The 19130-nt window shown below is 45.1% G+C and overlaps 1 protein-coding gene across 1 annotated transcript in view; it reads right to left on the reverse strand.

Annotated features, from left to right (window-relative positions):
* Positions 1–8744: 8744 nt before the first annotated feature.
* The window catches only part of LOC147718377 (diacylglycerol O-acyltransferase 2-like), a 198819-nt gene continuing 188433 nt past the window's right edge, over positions 8745–19130 (reverse strand). Inside the window, exon 8 of the mRNA XM_086918328.1 lies at positions 8745–16348. Within this exon, the coding sequence (XP_086774454.1) occupies positions 16194–16348 (155 nt within the window). The 3' untranslated portion in view covers positions 8745–16193. The remainder of the gene's footprint in view (positions 16349–19130) is intronic.

Here is a 19130-nt window from a genome sequence, read left to right on the forward strand (position 1 = left end):
CAGGAGGGTCCGGGGTGCTTCTCGGAAAGATGGAAGCAAGGGCCAGTCTGGAGCAACCAGACCGGCAGTGTTGATTCTCGGGTGTCGTCACAGAAGGGCACAAGCCAGCGGCTAGTGACCAGACAACGTGCTGAGCAGCGAGCAGAAGGGCCCCACGCAGATCGTGGAGATGCTGGGAGACTGCACTTCGGTGCTGGAGCGGCTCAGGGTCGGGGCTTCTCGGACCCCAGAGCACTCACCAGAGAGTTACCTCGATGGTCGTGCTGGTTTTTAAGAGCGTGCAGGTTCTGATGATGGCCGGTCCCTCGAGGTCTCGTCGCACCCACAGATCACAGCTGAGCTGATGACGTGGGTAGAGGTCAGAGGTGCCAGGGAAGCCGGTTCTCGTCGAGCTGGGCCGTCGGATTCCTTGAGGAAGGACTTACAGCAAACCGCAGAGTTCTTAGATGGTGCCCGCTGATGCAGGGTGACTACTCCTTAGCCACAAGGGAGAAATCTTGAGAAGAGTCTTGAAGTCCTTTCGTAGAAAGTATTCTTGATTCAAAGATGATCTAATTTGGAAGGGTCCCCGCTCCGGTCTTTATCCTAAAGAAAGGGGTGGGTACATGACTAGGTCCTGCCCTAAGGGTGGGACCAGGAAGGGGGGTAGTTACGCCCCTCTCCCCTGCCGGACTTTCCCCAGGCCAGGGCTGTCGCCCCTGGAACTGGTTCTAACCGGCAGATGCGTAGTGAGCACCGGGGTGCCACTCCGCAGTCACCTTCTCGCAAAAGCCCTACCTACCCAGAATACACAAACCCTGTCTGGGACGGTGCGAACACCGCCCTTGACAGGAAACCCTTTGTCCAAGCGCTCCTCGCTGGAAGGACTACCAGCAGCAGGAGGTCAGACTTGTGTCTGTGGTGGCAGCATCCATTTTGTGGAGCTGAGGCTTTCGTTAACTTTAACCGGGGTTCACAGTTACGTACATGTCGTGTCCCTCTAGAAGGGCGGAATGCTAACCTCGTCGCCAGAGTTGGTGAGAGGGCAGCATCCCGATTCGTATGACACCTTACTCGACATGCCTTGATAACGCGACACCGAAGTTACCGATGTGGTACGCGTTATCATGGAACAGCTATTGGGTCTTGATTCCGCAAGCTGCAGCCGGGCTCGGCTCGGGCCTGAACCTAGCTCACACGAGCCCACGCACTCTGCCTTCAGGATTGTTAAGGCCTGCCATAGGAGTGACTGATAGGAACTCGGGTGTCCATTGTATGGTTAGATATAGAGCTACTATACCTAAAGCGAAGGGTGGTTACACGTCTTCGCCCCAGCTGTCGTGCAGCCAGTTGTGTCAAATTTACGAGGCCAGCCAGGGGTGGCATAATACATGCTGCAGCCCATGGCGGCCCTGGGTACACCTATGCCCTGAGTTACAGGGTCTGATAAGGCGGCCCAGTACCAATTGGTAAATGCACCTAGGGTACATATCGGAATTTAGAGAGAGAACAGTCAGGCTGTGGGTCTGATTGGCAGGCCCACAGCCAGAGAAAGTCGTAAACCAGTGAAACAAAAGCAAAAAATCTGGGTGATCATAGGATTGCAGACCCTACTCTCCTACACGTACCATTGACGAAAAAATAATAAAAGGATTTTCTTTAAAAACTCTGCAGACACCACTTTTAGCCTAGTCTCTCAATCCATGTCAGTTTGCGATTATGGGTCTCAGAGTGAGAGTGAGGTGTGAGGCTACCTGAAGCCACGCCCCCTCAAGGAGCGATATGTGCTCCGTCACTCATTTCTCTTTAAATGCCACATCAGGATGGACCTCAAAATAGTAAGGGGTGATTAGGGGGGAGTTATACTGTCCAAGCTGCAAGTCACCTACACTCTAAGCTCGCATGTAGGATAGAAGGCCGTCATGTGTCTTGACTTTAACCCGTTAACAGCGGCGGTAATTCCGCCGCGGTGCGGGCGTTTCCGTGCGCGGGTGGGGCCGCGTCAGCCATTGGCCGACGGCAGCACTGGGGAGGTAGTGCTGCCGACGGCCAATGGCCGACGGCAGCAAGGAAAGGGTTAATAACCTCATATTCAACCAATCACTGCGCACCTCCCTCGCCGCACTCTCTGCCACCCCCCCACCCCCCCACATCTCTAGAACTGCACATTGTCCTCTTTCCTGCTGCTGTCCAAGGTCACACAGTGGCATCCGTCGGCCATATGTCCCAGTCAATCTTTTCAGAAGAGCCGTGACCATTCTCAAGCAATGGTCCCCTCTTCCCTGTCAAAGAAAGGCAATGCTTCATTATTCACAACCCCAGCACTCTACAAGGCACATGAGCAGTCACTGAGGCCTGATTCACAATGATGCCCCCCCAGGGAAGGCAGAGGAAAAGTTAGTCCACCCACGCAACCTACAAGTTGTAGGCAGGAGGCTTGGGTTTGGTTGCTCTAGGTGTGCCAGTTTATGGCAGGTTGCAAAGCAGTGGCTTTACGGTACTTTGGAGGGGTGGTGAGTCACATACGGGTGGATCCAGCACTCGGAGGGGGGGAGGGTACACAGGTGACTGATAGCGGGGCGCGAGAGGCAATGAGCAATGAAGGAAATTCAACAGAGGATGCTTGGAGGGCAAGTGAAGGTGAGAATGGGGAGATGAAGGAGGACACCGAGTGAATGGGGAAGAGTCAAACAGGTGAGATGGTTTTGAGAGTGGTGAAGGGAGAATGAGGCGGTATGGGGTGGAAAAAGTATGGCGCATATCATCAGGGGCGACAATAATAATATTGCGGCTTTAGAGCCCGTTTGCGGAGAAAAGCGGCGATAATATTACCGCATTATCATCAAGGACACGCTAGCGCGTGATTCCTTGACTTATCACCCGATTTTCACATGCCTCGCCTCGCATCGCATCGATAATGAGATGCAAAGGAGGCGTGGCTGTGAAAACAACATGGGATAATATCACAAAGGCAGCTTCGCAATATTATCAAGGAGGGTTAGCCATATATAAAATTGCGTTAAGTATGCCTTAAAGCAGGAATTTAACGTCTGTTAAATTCCGGACTAAGGCATACCTAACATGGTGGGTGGATTGTGTGGCTAAGACCACAGGCCCTATCCTCTAGGATATTTCCGTTTTCCACTGTGGAAAACAGCGATATCCCCACAATCTCTGGAATTTTTATCGCCTCGTGATGTGCGTTGTTGATAACGCGCTGACCGGGCGATAAATTCCAGAGATAGCAGGCGATAAATATGCAAGCGCTAAGTGTGCTTTGCGATATTTATCGCCGCCCCTTGCTAATATGCTCCTATATTCTTATTCTATATTCTTGTAATTATGTACCATTAATAAAGTTTCAATGTTGCAACCTTGTCCTAATAAAATGGCCTTTACGCTTCAAATAACAGCGTGGAGTGTAGTTATTCCGCGAAAAGGCCTCCCCACCCGCGGCGGACGTCTCTGCACTCGTGACGGAGGCCCTGCAGTTGTGGGGAGCGTCGCTCAGTCATAGGTTTTTTCTAGACTGCTCAGTGGCAACGCTTGACTGAGCTACCTTTCGGCCATGTCTCCGTGATCCTTTCTTCACTCCGCAGCCTGTCTTATTTCAGGGATCTGGACATTTGATTACATCATCCTGTTTCTCTTTGAGCTAAACCTGTACATCTGGACATAATCTTTCCCCTTTGTGCACCATCTCTTTCAAGTCACTCCTCGCGAGCCAATCACACTATGAGTTGACTACAGAGAAGGCGTCGGGTGGCCGTGGGCTCACAAAGTGGTGGGACATTCCGTTACTTTAGATTTCTAAAGTTCTCTGTGCCAAGTCCCCTGGTCAAGTCTTCTCGTGGGAAGTTCCTCATCTCTGAAACAAGGTAGTTTGCAAAATTACTCTTTTTCCATTCTTGTTTTTCAGAAACTCTTAAAACACGGTTTTCCTGGCTACCCGTCAATGTTGTTCTACAGACTAGTACCCTGTGCTTCAAACGGAGTACAATGCGTTTAGCTAACATTTTGATTGGTTATTTATTGCTATTAATTTTAATTAATTTGTTTAGTCATTTCCCATTCTAAAAACATTTTGTACATATCTTGTTAAACAATTTATTCGTGCTGTGCTCCGTTTGTCTTCAGGATTCGTTTTTGCTCTTTACAAAATTATGAATATAAAATAGAGAACATTAATATAAGATCTAGATACTCATTCATTCCTGCTCATCTCTGCCAGGTCTTCTATTTCTTTCAAAATGCCATATTTTCTGTTATTAGATAAGTATACATTATTGGTATCAACAGTTTTCTTTGCCTAGCTCCTCCTTCCGAAGCGTATGTATACTTTGATGAAAACGTTCCTGAGAAATGCTGACTCCATTCTATAGCGCCTTCGCTACTAACTAAAGTACAGACGTCATGGAGGCAGGCGCTTTAAATTTCAACTATACGGTTGCATTTTGACCATCTCTCCTGCTGGCCTCATGTATCCCTCCTTTGACTCCTCCCAAACCTCCTTTTACTACCATGGTCTCCCTAATCCCTTCCGAGAGACTCTCCCCTCCTCCATCTCTCCTTTTACTCATCCCAAACCTCATTTTCCTACTAGGATCTCCCTAATATCACTTTCTAGACTCTTCCTTCTTCTATCCTATTCAATCGAACTAACAGACGTGCATGCCCAACACTCAAATTAATTCATATTTCCCTATACTCATCCACCACTAATCTTTTTTGGGTCCCAGAGAAGCGTGCTACTTGCAGAAAAAAGCTGTGACGCCTCATCAGGGGTTGTAAGCGCTGTGTAAATACAATTACAGTGGCCCAGGGCGGAGTTACAGAACTCCACTCTTTAAGATGGCCGCGGGCTGTGGAGACCTTTTGGGTTTTATTAATTTAGAAGTAACCAGAAGCGGTTGGGCACACCAGACTGATTCGCCTGGAGGGATGCACTTGGCCGCAGTGCATTCAATGATAATATTTTTGCTGTTGTTTTCTGCAGAATTGTCTTAGAAACAATTCCTTCATTAACCATAAAATGTTGAATTTATCTGAAAGCACACACCGGCCCTTAATTTGAGGGTCTTACATATGACTGCTGCTTGTCTATGTTTTTAGCATGTGATAGGATCACGCCAGCCGTCAACTCAAAGCATGAACACGGCCAGCACTAGCGAGTCGTCTACGCAGTGGCTCCCCAGGGTGCCCCTAGCGGCTGGTGGTTTAAGTTCCCAAGGACCTTTACAGCTTTTTTTCTCTCTCTTCCACAAGGAGCATCATTTTCAGGCAGGTAGGTAGGTGGCTTGAGTAACACCCGGCAAGGCTTGGCTTTTGCCAGTAGCTCTTTAAATTGTGGGACTTGTGGTCCCTGTTAAATGTGGGCCGAATAGGCACACATTGCAACACCACCTGAATATGTCATGTGACCACCTGAATGTGTCGTACATGCAATGAGGCCCTTGGCAACTATGTTTGCTTTGTGAAGGGGTACAAAATATGTTTAACAGTGTGAATGGTATTAATTGTGCATTAGAGGGGCAGACATTCATATAACTGCCTTTGGCTTCTCACAAGCATTTGTGGTTCACATACAGCATTTCCGGCCTCTGGTTTGCAACTGCGAAACACATTATTAACTGGTGCTGTCTCACTCATTTTATCATCCTTATGAGAACAGGCCTTTCAATGCTTTGCCCACCTTGAATTTGTACTCATGACCAGCAGGTTGTGATAACATTCTACTGCAGATGCTCTTTCCCAAGGCAAGGTAGTACCTGGCCCCTTCCATTTGGAGGATAGATTACTTGACGACTACGGGGCAGATTTACAAGCCCTTGCGCCTCTTTTACGCCGCCGTTGCGTCACTTTTGTGACGCAGCAGCAGCGCAAAACCGTGCTGTGGAGCATTTACAACGTGACGCATCTAGAAGATGCGTCACGTTGTAAAGCCCTGCGCCAGAAGAAGGCTTTCTTGTGTGCGGGGGGGGGGGCGGAAGGGGGCTCAGGAGTTCCGGCGCAGGAACGCCTCCTTAAAGTGGCTGAGGGAAATCAACAAGATTTCGCTCAGTCACTTTTGAGGCGATGCCTGCTTTAAGGCGTAAGGATTGACACACCAATGTAAAGATAGGGCCCCCCAGAGCCTTGCTGGAGCTGCATTGCGCTTGCGACGCAACTCCAGCAATGCGCCATTTTTATGGCACCGATGCGTCACGCATCTGTCCGTTTTTGCCCCATGGTGCGCCGCATTGTAAATGTGGCGCATCCATGGTGGCAGAGCCGTGAAGCACAATAACTGGCGCATCAGTGCTGATATGCAGGGAGGAGCCAGTTATTGTAAACCTGCCCCTACATGCCCAGGAAGGCAACTTCACTTACGTACCGCAAACTGATTAACAACTCCCCTGACACTCTCCAATGTCTACGGGAACAAGAGGACCTAGATTTGGGAGGTTTGGGGATGACGAATGGCCTGAGGCACTTGCCTCCCTGAGAGAGATAGCGATTAGGTCTGGGTTTCTCTTAGTACAGCCTAAGATACTCCATAGGTCCGCTATGCAAGCACCACCATGGTGAAAAGGGGTAGGGCAACAGATGCGAACTGCCGGCTGCGTGGGCAGCTGGGTACCTTCTATCCTATCATATGGAACTACCCGGCTGTGTAGAGCTGTTAGGAAGCTGAGCTAAACTATATGCGGCAGTAAGATGCCACTCTCGGCCAAGTGGTGCCTGCTCAATATTTGGGATGTAACAGACTTGGGGGCATATTATCAAGGGGGTTTATCTCCGCTTTTTTGGCTTTAAAAGCCAAGAAAGCGGAGATAAAATTATCTCCCTATTACCAAGCTGTCACTAACACCAGTTAGTGACAGCTAATAGGAGATAGCGACCATCTTGGGCCCCGCTTTGCATGTCAGTGATATTTATCACTAATTACATGCAAAGTGGGCGTGCCAAGATGTTAGCGACTGGAAACAGTCCCTAACATCGCTATCTCCTATTACCAACTTTTGGAGATATTTGCGCTAAGCGCGAATATCTCCAAAAGCTAACACCTGCCCTGAGCAGTTCTTAGCCATGTTATCCAATGGGAGGTGGATAACATGGCTAAGAGCATTTGCTCGATAATGCATGAATATCGCTGACTTTTCAGCGATATTCATGCATTGCAGCCGTTTTTTATCGCATTTGCGATAAACCTTGCTAATAGCAAGGTTTATCTGCGATAAAAATCGCCGATGTGCGGCGATAATTTTTGTCTCTAAACAAGTTAGAGACAAAAATTATCGCTAGTTGTTGGTAATATGCCCCTTGAATCGTATGCAGTGCACCTGGAAGACAATGGGTCTGGAGATCGGCAAGCGCAATGTCGCTCGATTGTGGGTGATGGAAACTGCGCCATGCTTTAGAGACTAGAAGCGAGATATGCACTGATGCATGCTGAAAAGGTGGTGTTTGACGGTAGGGGCTGTACAAAAAAGTCGACTGCAGATGCTTCATATGGTTCAGAGACCTCAGAAGACGTTTGCTGGGGAGCGAGGGGGACTATGAGCCTCAAAGCACATTTTTGGAGTTTCATCTTAAATCCCTCTCCCCTAAATCTGGCCATTTTAAAATCTGTAACTCAAATAGAGTAGTATCAAGTGTGATTACTAGTCATACTGTTTTTGAGTTCTAATCTCTTTACCAGCTCCTGGAGTAATCCTTGACTTCTTGCTATTGCAACTTTTGAGAGACAAAGTTCATACATGCCAATAGACCCAATTCAGGTGTCTGACATTTCCTCTGCTTCAGTACTAATCAATGGGAGAAATCCATTCTCCCACTTACCTATTCTAAAATGGTGTGTATGGTGTTTAGAAAATGAACAATTGTAGTATCCAAATGGAATGAAATAATCTGAAACTTTAGCTATCAACATCCAGCCACAGCTACTTGACAACAGATATCAGGATTACCACGTCACCTAAATAAGCTGGAAATAAACACGGGACCTCATGTACGGGGATTTGGTGTAGGGCAGCGCAGCAAGGTGGATGCCAAAGTGAAAGGGCAGGAACGCACCGTATTTATCCAATGCGTGCATTCCTGTCCTTTCCCCTGCGCAGGCACAGTTGTGGCAGCCTAGTGCCAGTGTAGGCACCCTTGCACCCTGGTGCAACCGACAGGATTGTTTAAGTGAAGAAGGGGCACTTTCCTGCACAGATAAAATCCATTGAGGCTTCTTCCTGTTTATATGTGTGCTGCATAATGCCGCACACATAGAAAGAGGAATAAACGAGGAGAAATAAAGTTGTTCCGCCTTGTTATGCCTCATCTTGGGAGGCCTCAGATTTTGGCACATCCCCATGTTTACATGGTCTTGTAAATTTGGAGAAGCATCAAAATCCATGGGTGTTGGGTGGGAAGACCGACTGCAGCACCCATGGAACGCCTCCCGGACGCAGAGTAAGTTGATGCAGCGATCTGCGCTGCCGTGCCTTACTCCACATCAATGAGGCCTTTCAAAGCCACACAGGGCGGCTTCGAGTAGCTTCAAAGATATGATTTCAAGGTTTGACCCACTGGAGCATCACAAAAAGTGACGCTCCGGCGGTGGAAGGGGCTCATAAATATGCCATATGGACGTCTGTAGCTGGGCAAGGACCATAACACAGACATTTCCCTGAGGACAGCAGCCCCTTGGCATCAGAATCACTGCCAGCTAAGTTGTGGTCTAGTGGACTATTTGGAAATGGGGAACAAGGAGACTTGCAATAAAAGCTGTAGTCTTGTAGGTTACAAAAGATGTAGGTTTATTAGCTCAGTTCTAGGTTACAGGTAAATCAGTTGAAACCCCACCTGCGGCAGCCTCCTGCTGCTCAGTCCTTCTCAATCCAACTGTCCACTCAACCGAGCACAAACACTCTCAATATTCCAACTATCCACTGACCTCACTCACTGGCTGAGCAGCGGGGAACATCAACACTGTGGGGAGAATGCATAAGATAGCAAACGGCCACAACACTCAGAGTGCCTTCGAGCGGCTTCATAGATATGATTTCAAGGTTTGCCCCACCGAAGCATCACAAAAAGGGATGCTACGGGGGGCGCAAGGGGCTCATAAATACGCCCCATGGTCTTCTAAAGCTGGGCAAAGACCAAAACACACTGGGCCCGATTCACAGAACTAACTTAAGACAAAATCCTAATCTTACTACTTTTGGTATTCACAGAAGTTAGGATTTTATCCTAGGTTTGTCTTAAGACAGACTTAAGACAAAATCCTAACTTAAGTCTGTCTTAAGTCGGTCTAAAGTATGTCTTAAGACAAACTTAAGACAAAATCCTAACTTCTGTGAATACCAAAAGTAGTAAGTTTAGAATTTTGTCTTAAGTTAGTTCTGTTAATCGGGCCCACTGACGTTTCACTAAGGAGAGCAGACCCTTGGCCTTGGCGTCAGAATCACTGCCAACTAAGTTGTGGTCTAGTGGACTATTTGGAAATGTGGAACAAGGAGACTAAGGGGCATATGTATCATGCTCTTTTCCCGTTCGCAAATGGGCCGATTCTCAGAAGCGGCCCATTTGCAAACGGGAAAAGGCCTTTTGGAATGTATCATCCCAAAAGGGCATCGCAAATTAGAGAATCGCAAAATTTGCAATTCTCTATTTTGCAATTGCATTTAAGGAATCGCAAATGGCGAGTCCTTAAATGCAATGTAGGAAGCACATACAAAGTACGATTTGGCCTTAAGGAATCAAAAATTACCACCAACTTCAAGTTGGTGGTAATTTGCGATTTCATTGAAAAATGCACTTTTTTGCATTTTTCAAACTGCCATGTGGCACACATACATGCCCTCAGGGCACACATACATGCCTCTGGGCATGAATGTGTGCCACATGTGCACACATACATATTTCAGGGGTGCAACAGGGTGTCCTTTTGACACCCTTGAAATTGCATTCTCAATTTGCGATTCTCTAACTGCGAATCGCAAATTGAGAATGTCTTCCCATTCATTCCTATGAGCCTGCTAGCCCATAGGAATTAATGGGAAGGAATTCCTTATTTGCGAATCTCAATTTGTGAATCTCAAAAATAAGGAATATGTAGGATTTGCTAAATTTTTAGCAAATCCTACATACATTGCATTCTCTAAATGTGATTTGCTAAAAATCGCTATTTGAGAATCGCAAAAATCGTTTTTGGTACATATGCCCCTAAGGGCCTAATTATGATGGCGCAGGTTGGAAACTGACCTACATGTAGTTGGTGGTTCCACCTGCCGAATTAAGAAGCGACCGCCATGGAGGCGGTCAGAAACATCACCTTCTCCATTGCGGCTTGTGCTTCGGCCCGTAAAAGTGCTGCAGCACAAGCCGCAGTGGAAAAGGGGATGTTTTGGAACATCCATTCCTGTGTGCCTGGCACACGGGTCATGGATGTTTGAAGATGCACCACAGGTGCCCTCCAGGCCTCATAAAAGAGGCCCACAGGGGACCGGGGCCCTGATAGGGGCCCCCAAAGTCCCTTTCCAACAGCCTTTCCATAGCGGTCGGACCACCATGGAAAGGTTGTCGGATAGGGACATCGTAATCCCTATGGCAGTGCCTGCGCAGGCACCGCCACTATTGTAAGGATTACGATCCGTCCGACGGCCCAATGGGCTCCCTCAGCCTGTCAAAGGCGTTGGATGGTTCCTCCGACCTCTGCGGTCACACCGACTGCATCATAATGCGGCAGTCGGACCCCTATGCTGGATGGTGGTCGGTCCTCAACCGACGGCCTGTCGGTGGCAGTGCGACCGCCATTCTAATCAGGCCCTCCGTTCTGAACCCTGGCCCTCCTTTGGTCTAATTGCATGCTTTTAAGAAATTATTTTTGCACTTTTTTCACAACCACAAAGTTATTTACATAAATGTGTTTTAGACACACGAGCAAAGTAGTTCACTCCTTATGCATCGTGTTTTAGCAATAGTTAATGTGCATTCATAAAACAATTAAAAAAAAAATTATAATTGCAATTTAAAAAAAGTGATTTTCTGCAAAGAAAAAATGTCAATGCAAAAAGTATGTAGAAGAGTGGCATTATAATTCATAATGTGCTATTGACTAGGATAAGTTTGGTTAATGATGTGAGTAGGACACGGCTTGCAAATCCCCCACAATTAGGAAAAAACAATCTCATATCTTTATCAAATGCTGCGGCTACTTCATCAAATTGAGGATACTCCGGAATCACTTTGAGCAGAAAGAAAGGTATAAAAGGGGATGACGTCTCACCTTTTGATTATCAGCTAGTGGTTTAGCAGATCTCTCTTTTATTTTTGCAGCTACTTTTACAGCACAAACCTGGCCAGTGGGGATTAGAGCGCTTTACGGCTGAACCAGATTACGTTTCACTTTTGTTTTTCGTTTTTAGGCATTGAGAGACAAAGTGACTTATTACGAGTACGGTGGTCCTAGGACTGCCGTGCTTGCGGTGGTGGTCCGACCACCGCAACCACTGCAGGTCCACCCGCAGTATTTCGAGTGCGACAGTCAGACCATCACAGGACTGCCGCGTCCCCTGGAATACAGGATCCCGCGGTGGTGGCACAGCGGTAAGGGGTAGGAATATGCCGCCGGTGCCAGGGGCGGCCTTAGGCATGTGCAAGCTGTGCACCTGCACAGGGCCACCAAACCCCAGGGGCCACGCCGCCAATATATATTCTTAATATAATCATCCTCTGAGGATGAATACACATTTGCGTGGCGGCCCATGACAGGGACTTGGCGGCCTCCGGCTCTGTTTCACTTCCAAACACCCAGCCCCCCCCTCTTCAATGGTCTCCCGCTCCGCCCCGCCCAGACCCCCTCTTCCAGGGCCCCCCCATGAGCCTAAAGCCGCCCCTCCCGGTGCAGGCCAGGAATCAAACCTTATTCCCCATGTACTAAAGTCAGCACCTCTTGCCAATAGGCCATGTCATCTTCACCTGCTCTGGATTACACTTGCTAGTAAAAATCCACCTTTACAAGGCAGAGGGACATCTCAGGAGCAGAAAGTCTTATCTATTGGATAAAATATGGTTCCGAATGTTCAACACATGGGTAGTCTCCCAATGTGGTCAGTAAATGGTCCCCCATGTGGTGGGTTCTGGGGTTATGCAAGATGGAGGCACTGTATGAAAGTGACCTCACAATACACAGGAAGTGGATTAAACAAAATGAATGCCCGAGATTTAAGGCAGTGTGTGGGTATAAAAACAGGTCCCCTAGGAAAAAGTAGTTTAAACAACATGGAGCTCTAGGTATTATGCAGGAAACAGACCAACCTGGCCCATGAAATGGTTATAACCACAGGCTCCATCAGGATAACTCAGGAATTGGGAAATGTACAAAGGGTGCTTCTGCATGCTCAACATCTGCTCATGATATGATCAGTTTCATATCATATTAAGGATGTGGGCACTACATATTGAGCCCATGACAGGGAATTCAAGAAGTGGTCACCTAACAGAAAGTGTCATGTCTTGTCCCAGGCTTTAGGTACAATAAATGGTTGAATGCACAAACTACATTTTGCTGAATGTTTAGTAGTACTACACTAGCACTAACATACTCCAAAATGCAGTTCACAAACATACGAGTGTAAATCTACACCTCCACCGCTCCTCTCTTTTCTATGGGGAGATCCTCACACATGTAACTTTTCTACTTAGTAGCAAATATGGGAGGGGCCCAGGAAGTGGCTCGAAAAAGGGGCATACTTACTAAATGGGAGGGATATAGGGGGCAGTAAGAGGGGCTTAGGTCGGGTTAGCGTGTGGTTTAAAGAGGGACATGCACACACCCACAAAAGAGTAAACTCATTGCTATTCACAGGCTGCACTTCTAAAGATACTACCATCATAAAAGGAACCTAAACACTAGTAAATCATTCCTGCTCAGAAGTAGAGTAAATCCAGTACCACATATGGCCAACCATGGATAATACTATACCCTCTCATAGAAAATAATGGGACTTAAAATAAAACCCCATATTAACTAATGGTAAATTAAATTAAACTATTTCAAAGAGTTAAACATATAAAAAAATAACAGAATATTAAAAACATCTGAAAAGAAAAGATATTCCTAATTTAATTGTAAAATATTTTAACATCCTTTGAATTTATAAAGTAATGTAACATTATTTTTTATTTTTCACATATTTCAACTACCTTTTAATATTTCTATACATCACTTTTAATATTTATTAAGGCAAAATAAAAAATATATTTTTACGTAAGATTGATATTTCTTTTCCTTTTCAAATTACAGAAAAATTATTTGCATTTAACATATGTAAATTATATTTTTAATTCAAAATTAAGTTAATAGTATTTTTTTAAACTTCGTAGCACTTTTCAATTGGTTCTAAATTGAAATTCAGATATAACATGATATTACATTAATATTTACAATATTGTTACTACTTTTTCAGTTAAATAAACCTTTTGACTTTTCTCCATATTTTACTATGAGGGAAGCTTTACTGTTGTGGTGAAGATCTCCTTATGGTGAAGTGTAGGAAAAATGTTAAACGTTTATTAAATGTTATATTAAATCAAATAGAAATATTTTATATTGAATACTAATGCAAACTAATTATATATTTTTAAATGTAGAAGAAATAAAAAAAATGCTACAGCACTATCAAACTAATGTTGAACTAAATCTCTAATTCATTTTAATATACGAAATAACTAACAAGTTTTTTTCTGAAGTTTTAAGTGATGTGTAGAACTAAAAGTAGTTCAAATATATTTTAAGACAATGTACTGATACGTTGATCAATACATGCAAAAAAGATAGTTCAACTATTTCATGACTAAATAATACATGTTTTATTTTTAGATGCTTTTTAAACATTAATTACATTTATTTATATTTTTAACTATTTTAAATAATTTAATTTAACATTATTTCCTACTGGGTTTTAGTTTAAGAGCCTGATCATGATGTTGGCAGACGACGTAATCTCCATTAGCCTGCTGGAGAACTGTACGTCCACCAGACCAAGACTACTTGTCCCTCCAAATGTATAAATGACTGCCAAGCTTGTGGTCATTTATAAAGCATTGGCAGGAATCGTCAACATGGAATTTCCTGTCAATGCATTTTCCTGTTTGTTCCAGGGCTCAGTATGTGGGACGGAGTCCTGGACCAAACAGTTTTTTTTTTTCAAAAAGAAAACCCCCAAATTTTGTTTTTTTTTAAAACATAAAATAAAAAATAAAATGTTTCCCTTGCCATGGGAGTTGTCTCCCAAGGCGAGAGGCGCATTTTTCACTGCCCCTTACTGCCAGGGTCTAACTGGCGGTGACGTGTTGTGAAAACAAACATCTAAATTAGGTGGGCGGAATGACAGGTCAGCCTTCGATAACCCTTACTCCACAGGGCCGCCGGAATAGATTGATCAAGACAGAGACACATTAGTCTGTGGTGTGATTAATCCAAAGGTCGGCGGACTGCATTCCTGGCAGTAAGGATACTCCTTTCCCGCTGCAATGGAGTATCCTTACCGCCAGGAACTACATCGGGTTCTAAGCCCTTACTGCCATTATTTTCTACGAGAAGGTTGCACTACCAGTGGTTGGCCGTGTGAGGTGCTGGGATTACTAATATTTCATTTTTGTAAGTTTGACTTCACCCCCTTTCTCAGGGGGTGTGGACATGTAGGTCTACAATTTTGAGTAACTTTACACTCGGATTTTGTGAATATCCCACAGTAATAAAATTATTAAACACTGTGAGACTAAATTATAAATGTCAATTACTCACTAGTATCAGCTCCCCTTGTGAAAAGCCCCGTAACTGGTTGCGTCTGTGATGCTGCACAAGTGGCCACTATATAACTGGTCCCCAGTATTCTCAGGATCAAGAGCATTATCTTATTTATTTGAAGTATGAGCATGAAGCAGTCAAAATGTTTGTTCCCTTGATATGCAAAGGAAGAGACTTGGGGCCACTAACTTTACAAGATGTGATCATGCATCCATAATTACCAAAAATTTGTAGAAATTTGGGACTGATTTAGACATTCGCGGGCAGGTTATCCTATCACAAACATAATTGATATCCTGTCCGCCAAATTACAAGTGGATTCAAGCATAATTAGAACCAATGGACTGTAATTAGGTGAACATGATATCCGTCACATTTTTAACGGCGTAACATGTCTGTCAAACTCTATATCAGGCCATTTATCAGTGAACTATTGGTAAGGTTTTTTTATTTAGACCCTAAATAATTCATCCACCAGTTTCTGAAAGAAGAGATGCCGTCGTCAATAACAACAGAAGAAGGTACCCCCTCCACCACCATTAACACCTTAGCTGCTTTGGAACGTCCAGCTCCAGTGCTGAACGTTCCATTGCGCAGGTGCAGCTGGAACGTCCAACAGCCGACGGCAGCACTCCCGAGGTAGTGGTGCCGTCGGCCGCTGGACGGGCGCAGCGCTTAAGGGGTTAACTTCATGAAGTTCCTACAAAATGATTGGTCCCTCAATATTTGCAAGAACTGGTTGCTATGTTATTGGTCTCCAACATCTACAGGAAATGGTCATCAAATGATTGGCCTCCCACCAATATTTGCAGAAACTCTTTGCTCAAAATTGGTCCCAAGAGCAAAGGGCTGGTTCAAATGACCAATAGATGTGGTCACTGAGTGACTGCCTCTCAATATCTGCAGAGGTTTGCCACTACAATATTTGTTTCTCAATGCTGGCACAAAGTGCTCACTAAATGATGTCTCATTTAGCATGGACAGGAAATATGATTGATTTACAGAAAGCGAGGGCGAAAGAGTTGATCATCCACGATCTGCAAAAAATATTCTCTAAAAAATTTGTTCGCCACTCCCACAAATCTCTGCAGGAAGAAGATCCCACATCCTTCATAGCTTATTGTTCCAGGAAAATCCATGCATCAGCACTAGAACGAGATGAATACCTCAGTCGTAATTCTCTCAGTCGTGGAGAGCCCGATATTGCCAAAACATTAAAGTCAAGAAAATCTCTTGAATTTCATCAAGCGCTACAATGCAGGCTGCATGAACGCCATTTCAAGCACGCTATGTGTCCAATAAGGAAGAGTGGCCTTCCACCGGGGAAGCTCATAGCTCGGTGCATCAATGCTCTCCTCTGCTCGTCGCCTTGGCATAGACATTAATACCAAGAGGTCCTAACATGTCACAGGTGGCCATCTCAGTTCTCTCAGATGATGCATAACGTGTCACTCTCTTTGAGGCCATAGTCGGTCTTGTGATTGTTGAAGAGCTTGACGAGGGACTCCGTGTACATGGTATGGTAGCGTTCGACCATCTCGCGGCTCGGGTTCTCGACCGTTGGCACAGTGATGGGTTCTCCCACTGCAAGGGAAACACAGAGAAAGAGGACAGCAGTCAAGAAATTGCCGCAGGAGAATGGGAGTGATAGGACAGAATGGGGAAGCGGTAGAAGACAAATCTGTAGGGCTGTGACTACATTTCATGTCATAATGCAATGTCCTCGAAGATCACCAAGCCTATGATACGTGCAATAATAAACCTAATAATGGTCACACACCGCAAAACATTCCAGCTTGGCACATGTACTATAGTGTAACATTATTAAGTTAATTGCAAATAATAATTGATCAATCAGGCCCCATTGAATATACCTTTATATCCCACCAACCTGTTGTGATTCTGCATACCATTACTCCGCAAGTCGGAACAATGGCTTGCCAAGGGGGGGCGCTGGATGTTGGAATAGTATAATTTACTATTCCAACTCCAGTCTGTGCGGACCCTAGGGAAGGTGTTGGATTTTAAATCCAACACCTCCCCCCTCCGCAAGTCGTTGTTCCGACTTGTGGAGTAATGGTATGCGGAATCACAACGCGGTCGTTGTAACGAACGCATTGTGATTCCCTGCGGGGTAATAGATTAGTTGTAAACGCTGTTTTCAGCCCCATTAGATAGACCCCCATTAAAGTCCTATGTGGCTTACACTGGAACTCCAGCCAAGGGTATGAGAGACCCTTCTGTAGGTCCTGATAAACTTTAATTATCCAGTTAACTCATTATAATAGTTACTATAATAGTTACTTCCAGTTCATAGGATGTATATATGGAAAATGCTAAACAAAGAGTTAAGATTATGATGCTTGCATGTGAACAGGTATTGCATATCCAATCCTTCCTGATTTGAGTTTTAACTTGCACGTACTAGTTAATTCCACTAAAAGGGTGAAAAAAGATAAATATTGATAAACACAGATTTACAATCATATTTTCACAAATAATCTAATTATACTTTCACTATGTGAAGAATTTGAGAGAATTTACATCATATTTGATCACTTGGTAGTGTTTTTCTTTTGTCCTTGATCAAAAGCTGGGGTCGAGAGCAAGACATGACAAACATCAGTTTTTTAATCTTTCAGCGCATGTTGTAGTAACATGGATCTGTAGAAATTATTAAGCATGCATGTGGATAGAAGAGAGATCAAAACATGACATAACACTTTCTAAGAATGAGTTTTCATAGCATGTCATGCGTGATATCTTCAATCAGCCATAGCTTCAGGTATGGGGCACCCAGGTGCCTCTCAGTGACTGGAGATTCAATATTATAGATACAGGTAGAAAGGTGGAGTGTTATGTGGTGATACTGGTTAGGCCGCACCATGCAATAGTCTCACAATACCCCAAAGATGGTCCTTGGAAGCACAATAATAAATCCGTAGCTCAGTCATGATAGAGTGGTAAAGATGTGTCAAGTGTTTCAGAGTACCCACAGGGACTATGAGAAATGTACATGACTTGAAAGACATCAGACATCAATTTATCAAAATAAAACAGATTTTATATTAATTTAGACACCAAAATATCTGATACATGTAACCAGAATTATGGATTTTAGAAGAAAATATAAATCACAGCAATTCACTTCTGTAGGACGTTTGCATTACAGTCAATGGGAAAAAGTGGTAGTGACAATCGGTCACTTGCAGGTCGAGTTGCGTGGAACCCAAGGAGGGTAGAGGTGATGCAGGTCCCAGGACCAAGCCACGACAGTCAGTTCAATTTTACCTGGCTCAAGAAGCCCGGGTGCAGAGTTGTCGCGGCTGTCCACGGTGTTAAAGCTGTAGCCACGCGAGAGCTTCCTTTACCACTCACATGGTGCTGCTAGGAAACCGGATACAAAATGTCAACAATGGAGCTGCTGCTGACATTGGATGAATATTGTGCTGAGTTGCCTCGAGGTGCAGCATCAAGTAAAGGGGTTAGTTGCTGGACTGGCGATCAAGCCTTGGCAGCAGTAAGCACAACAAAAAGATATTTTGACAACTGGAGGTCCCGGGAAACACTGTAGCTGCCAGTAACTTTGTGGAAGGCAGGACTACATTTCCCGCAATGCACTGAACCATCCACATTTGGGCAATACCTCGGAGGGCTCGATGGCTAGCAAATCTTTGGTTCTGGTATATGGTTTTACCTGCGGACTGCAGGGGACTAGTGCGTGCCACTAGTTCAGTGGAGTTTAGAGTTGCCTTTGGCTCTCAAAGGGGCTCCTTCTGTCTAGGGGAGCCGAACCTTGGTTCAAGATGATTTGCCGTTGTGCAGTACCAGAAATATTGTTACAGGTGCAGAGTATCGCAACTTTGCTATGTGCAGCTCCTCTTGTCCCAGACACAGGTCTTTTCATTGTCCTTCTTGCAAGTCAGATCAGAACTGAGGTCCTAGTGTCAGGAATAGAACTTAAATCCTAGATTTAGGGGCGTTTGAGGTGTGGGTGCAAGTGGACAATGGGCTACTAGCCCCTGCAGCTAATCGGCCCCTGCAGTGCCCACATCGGGGGGGGCTGTGTCACATTTTCTACCCAGAACCCACTATTTCCACTACTTTTTAAAATGGTAGTAATCTTCCTTAGCTCTACAGACCAGATAGCCCACCCTACAGATGTGGCTAGTCTTTTGGGGGTGTACATCTAATGTCTGGGGGAGATGAACTTTGGTCCAAAATGAGTCGCTGTTGTGCAGTACCAGAAATGTTGTTACAGGTGCAGAGTATTGCGTCTTTGGTTTCTGCAGCTCCTGTTGTCGCAGACATAGATCTTTTCTTTGTCCTTCTTGCAAGTCAGATCAGAACGGAGGTTCTGGTGTCA

Source organism: Lissotriton vulgaris, chromosome 4_1 (assembly GCF_964263255.1).
Source record: "Lissotriton vulgaris chromosome 4_1, aLisVul1.2, whole genome shotgun sequence".
NCBI classification, from domain to species: Eukaryota; Metazoa; Chordata; class Amphibia; order Caudata; family Salamandridae; genus Lissotriton; species Lissotriton vulgaris.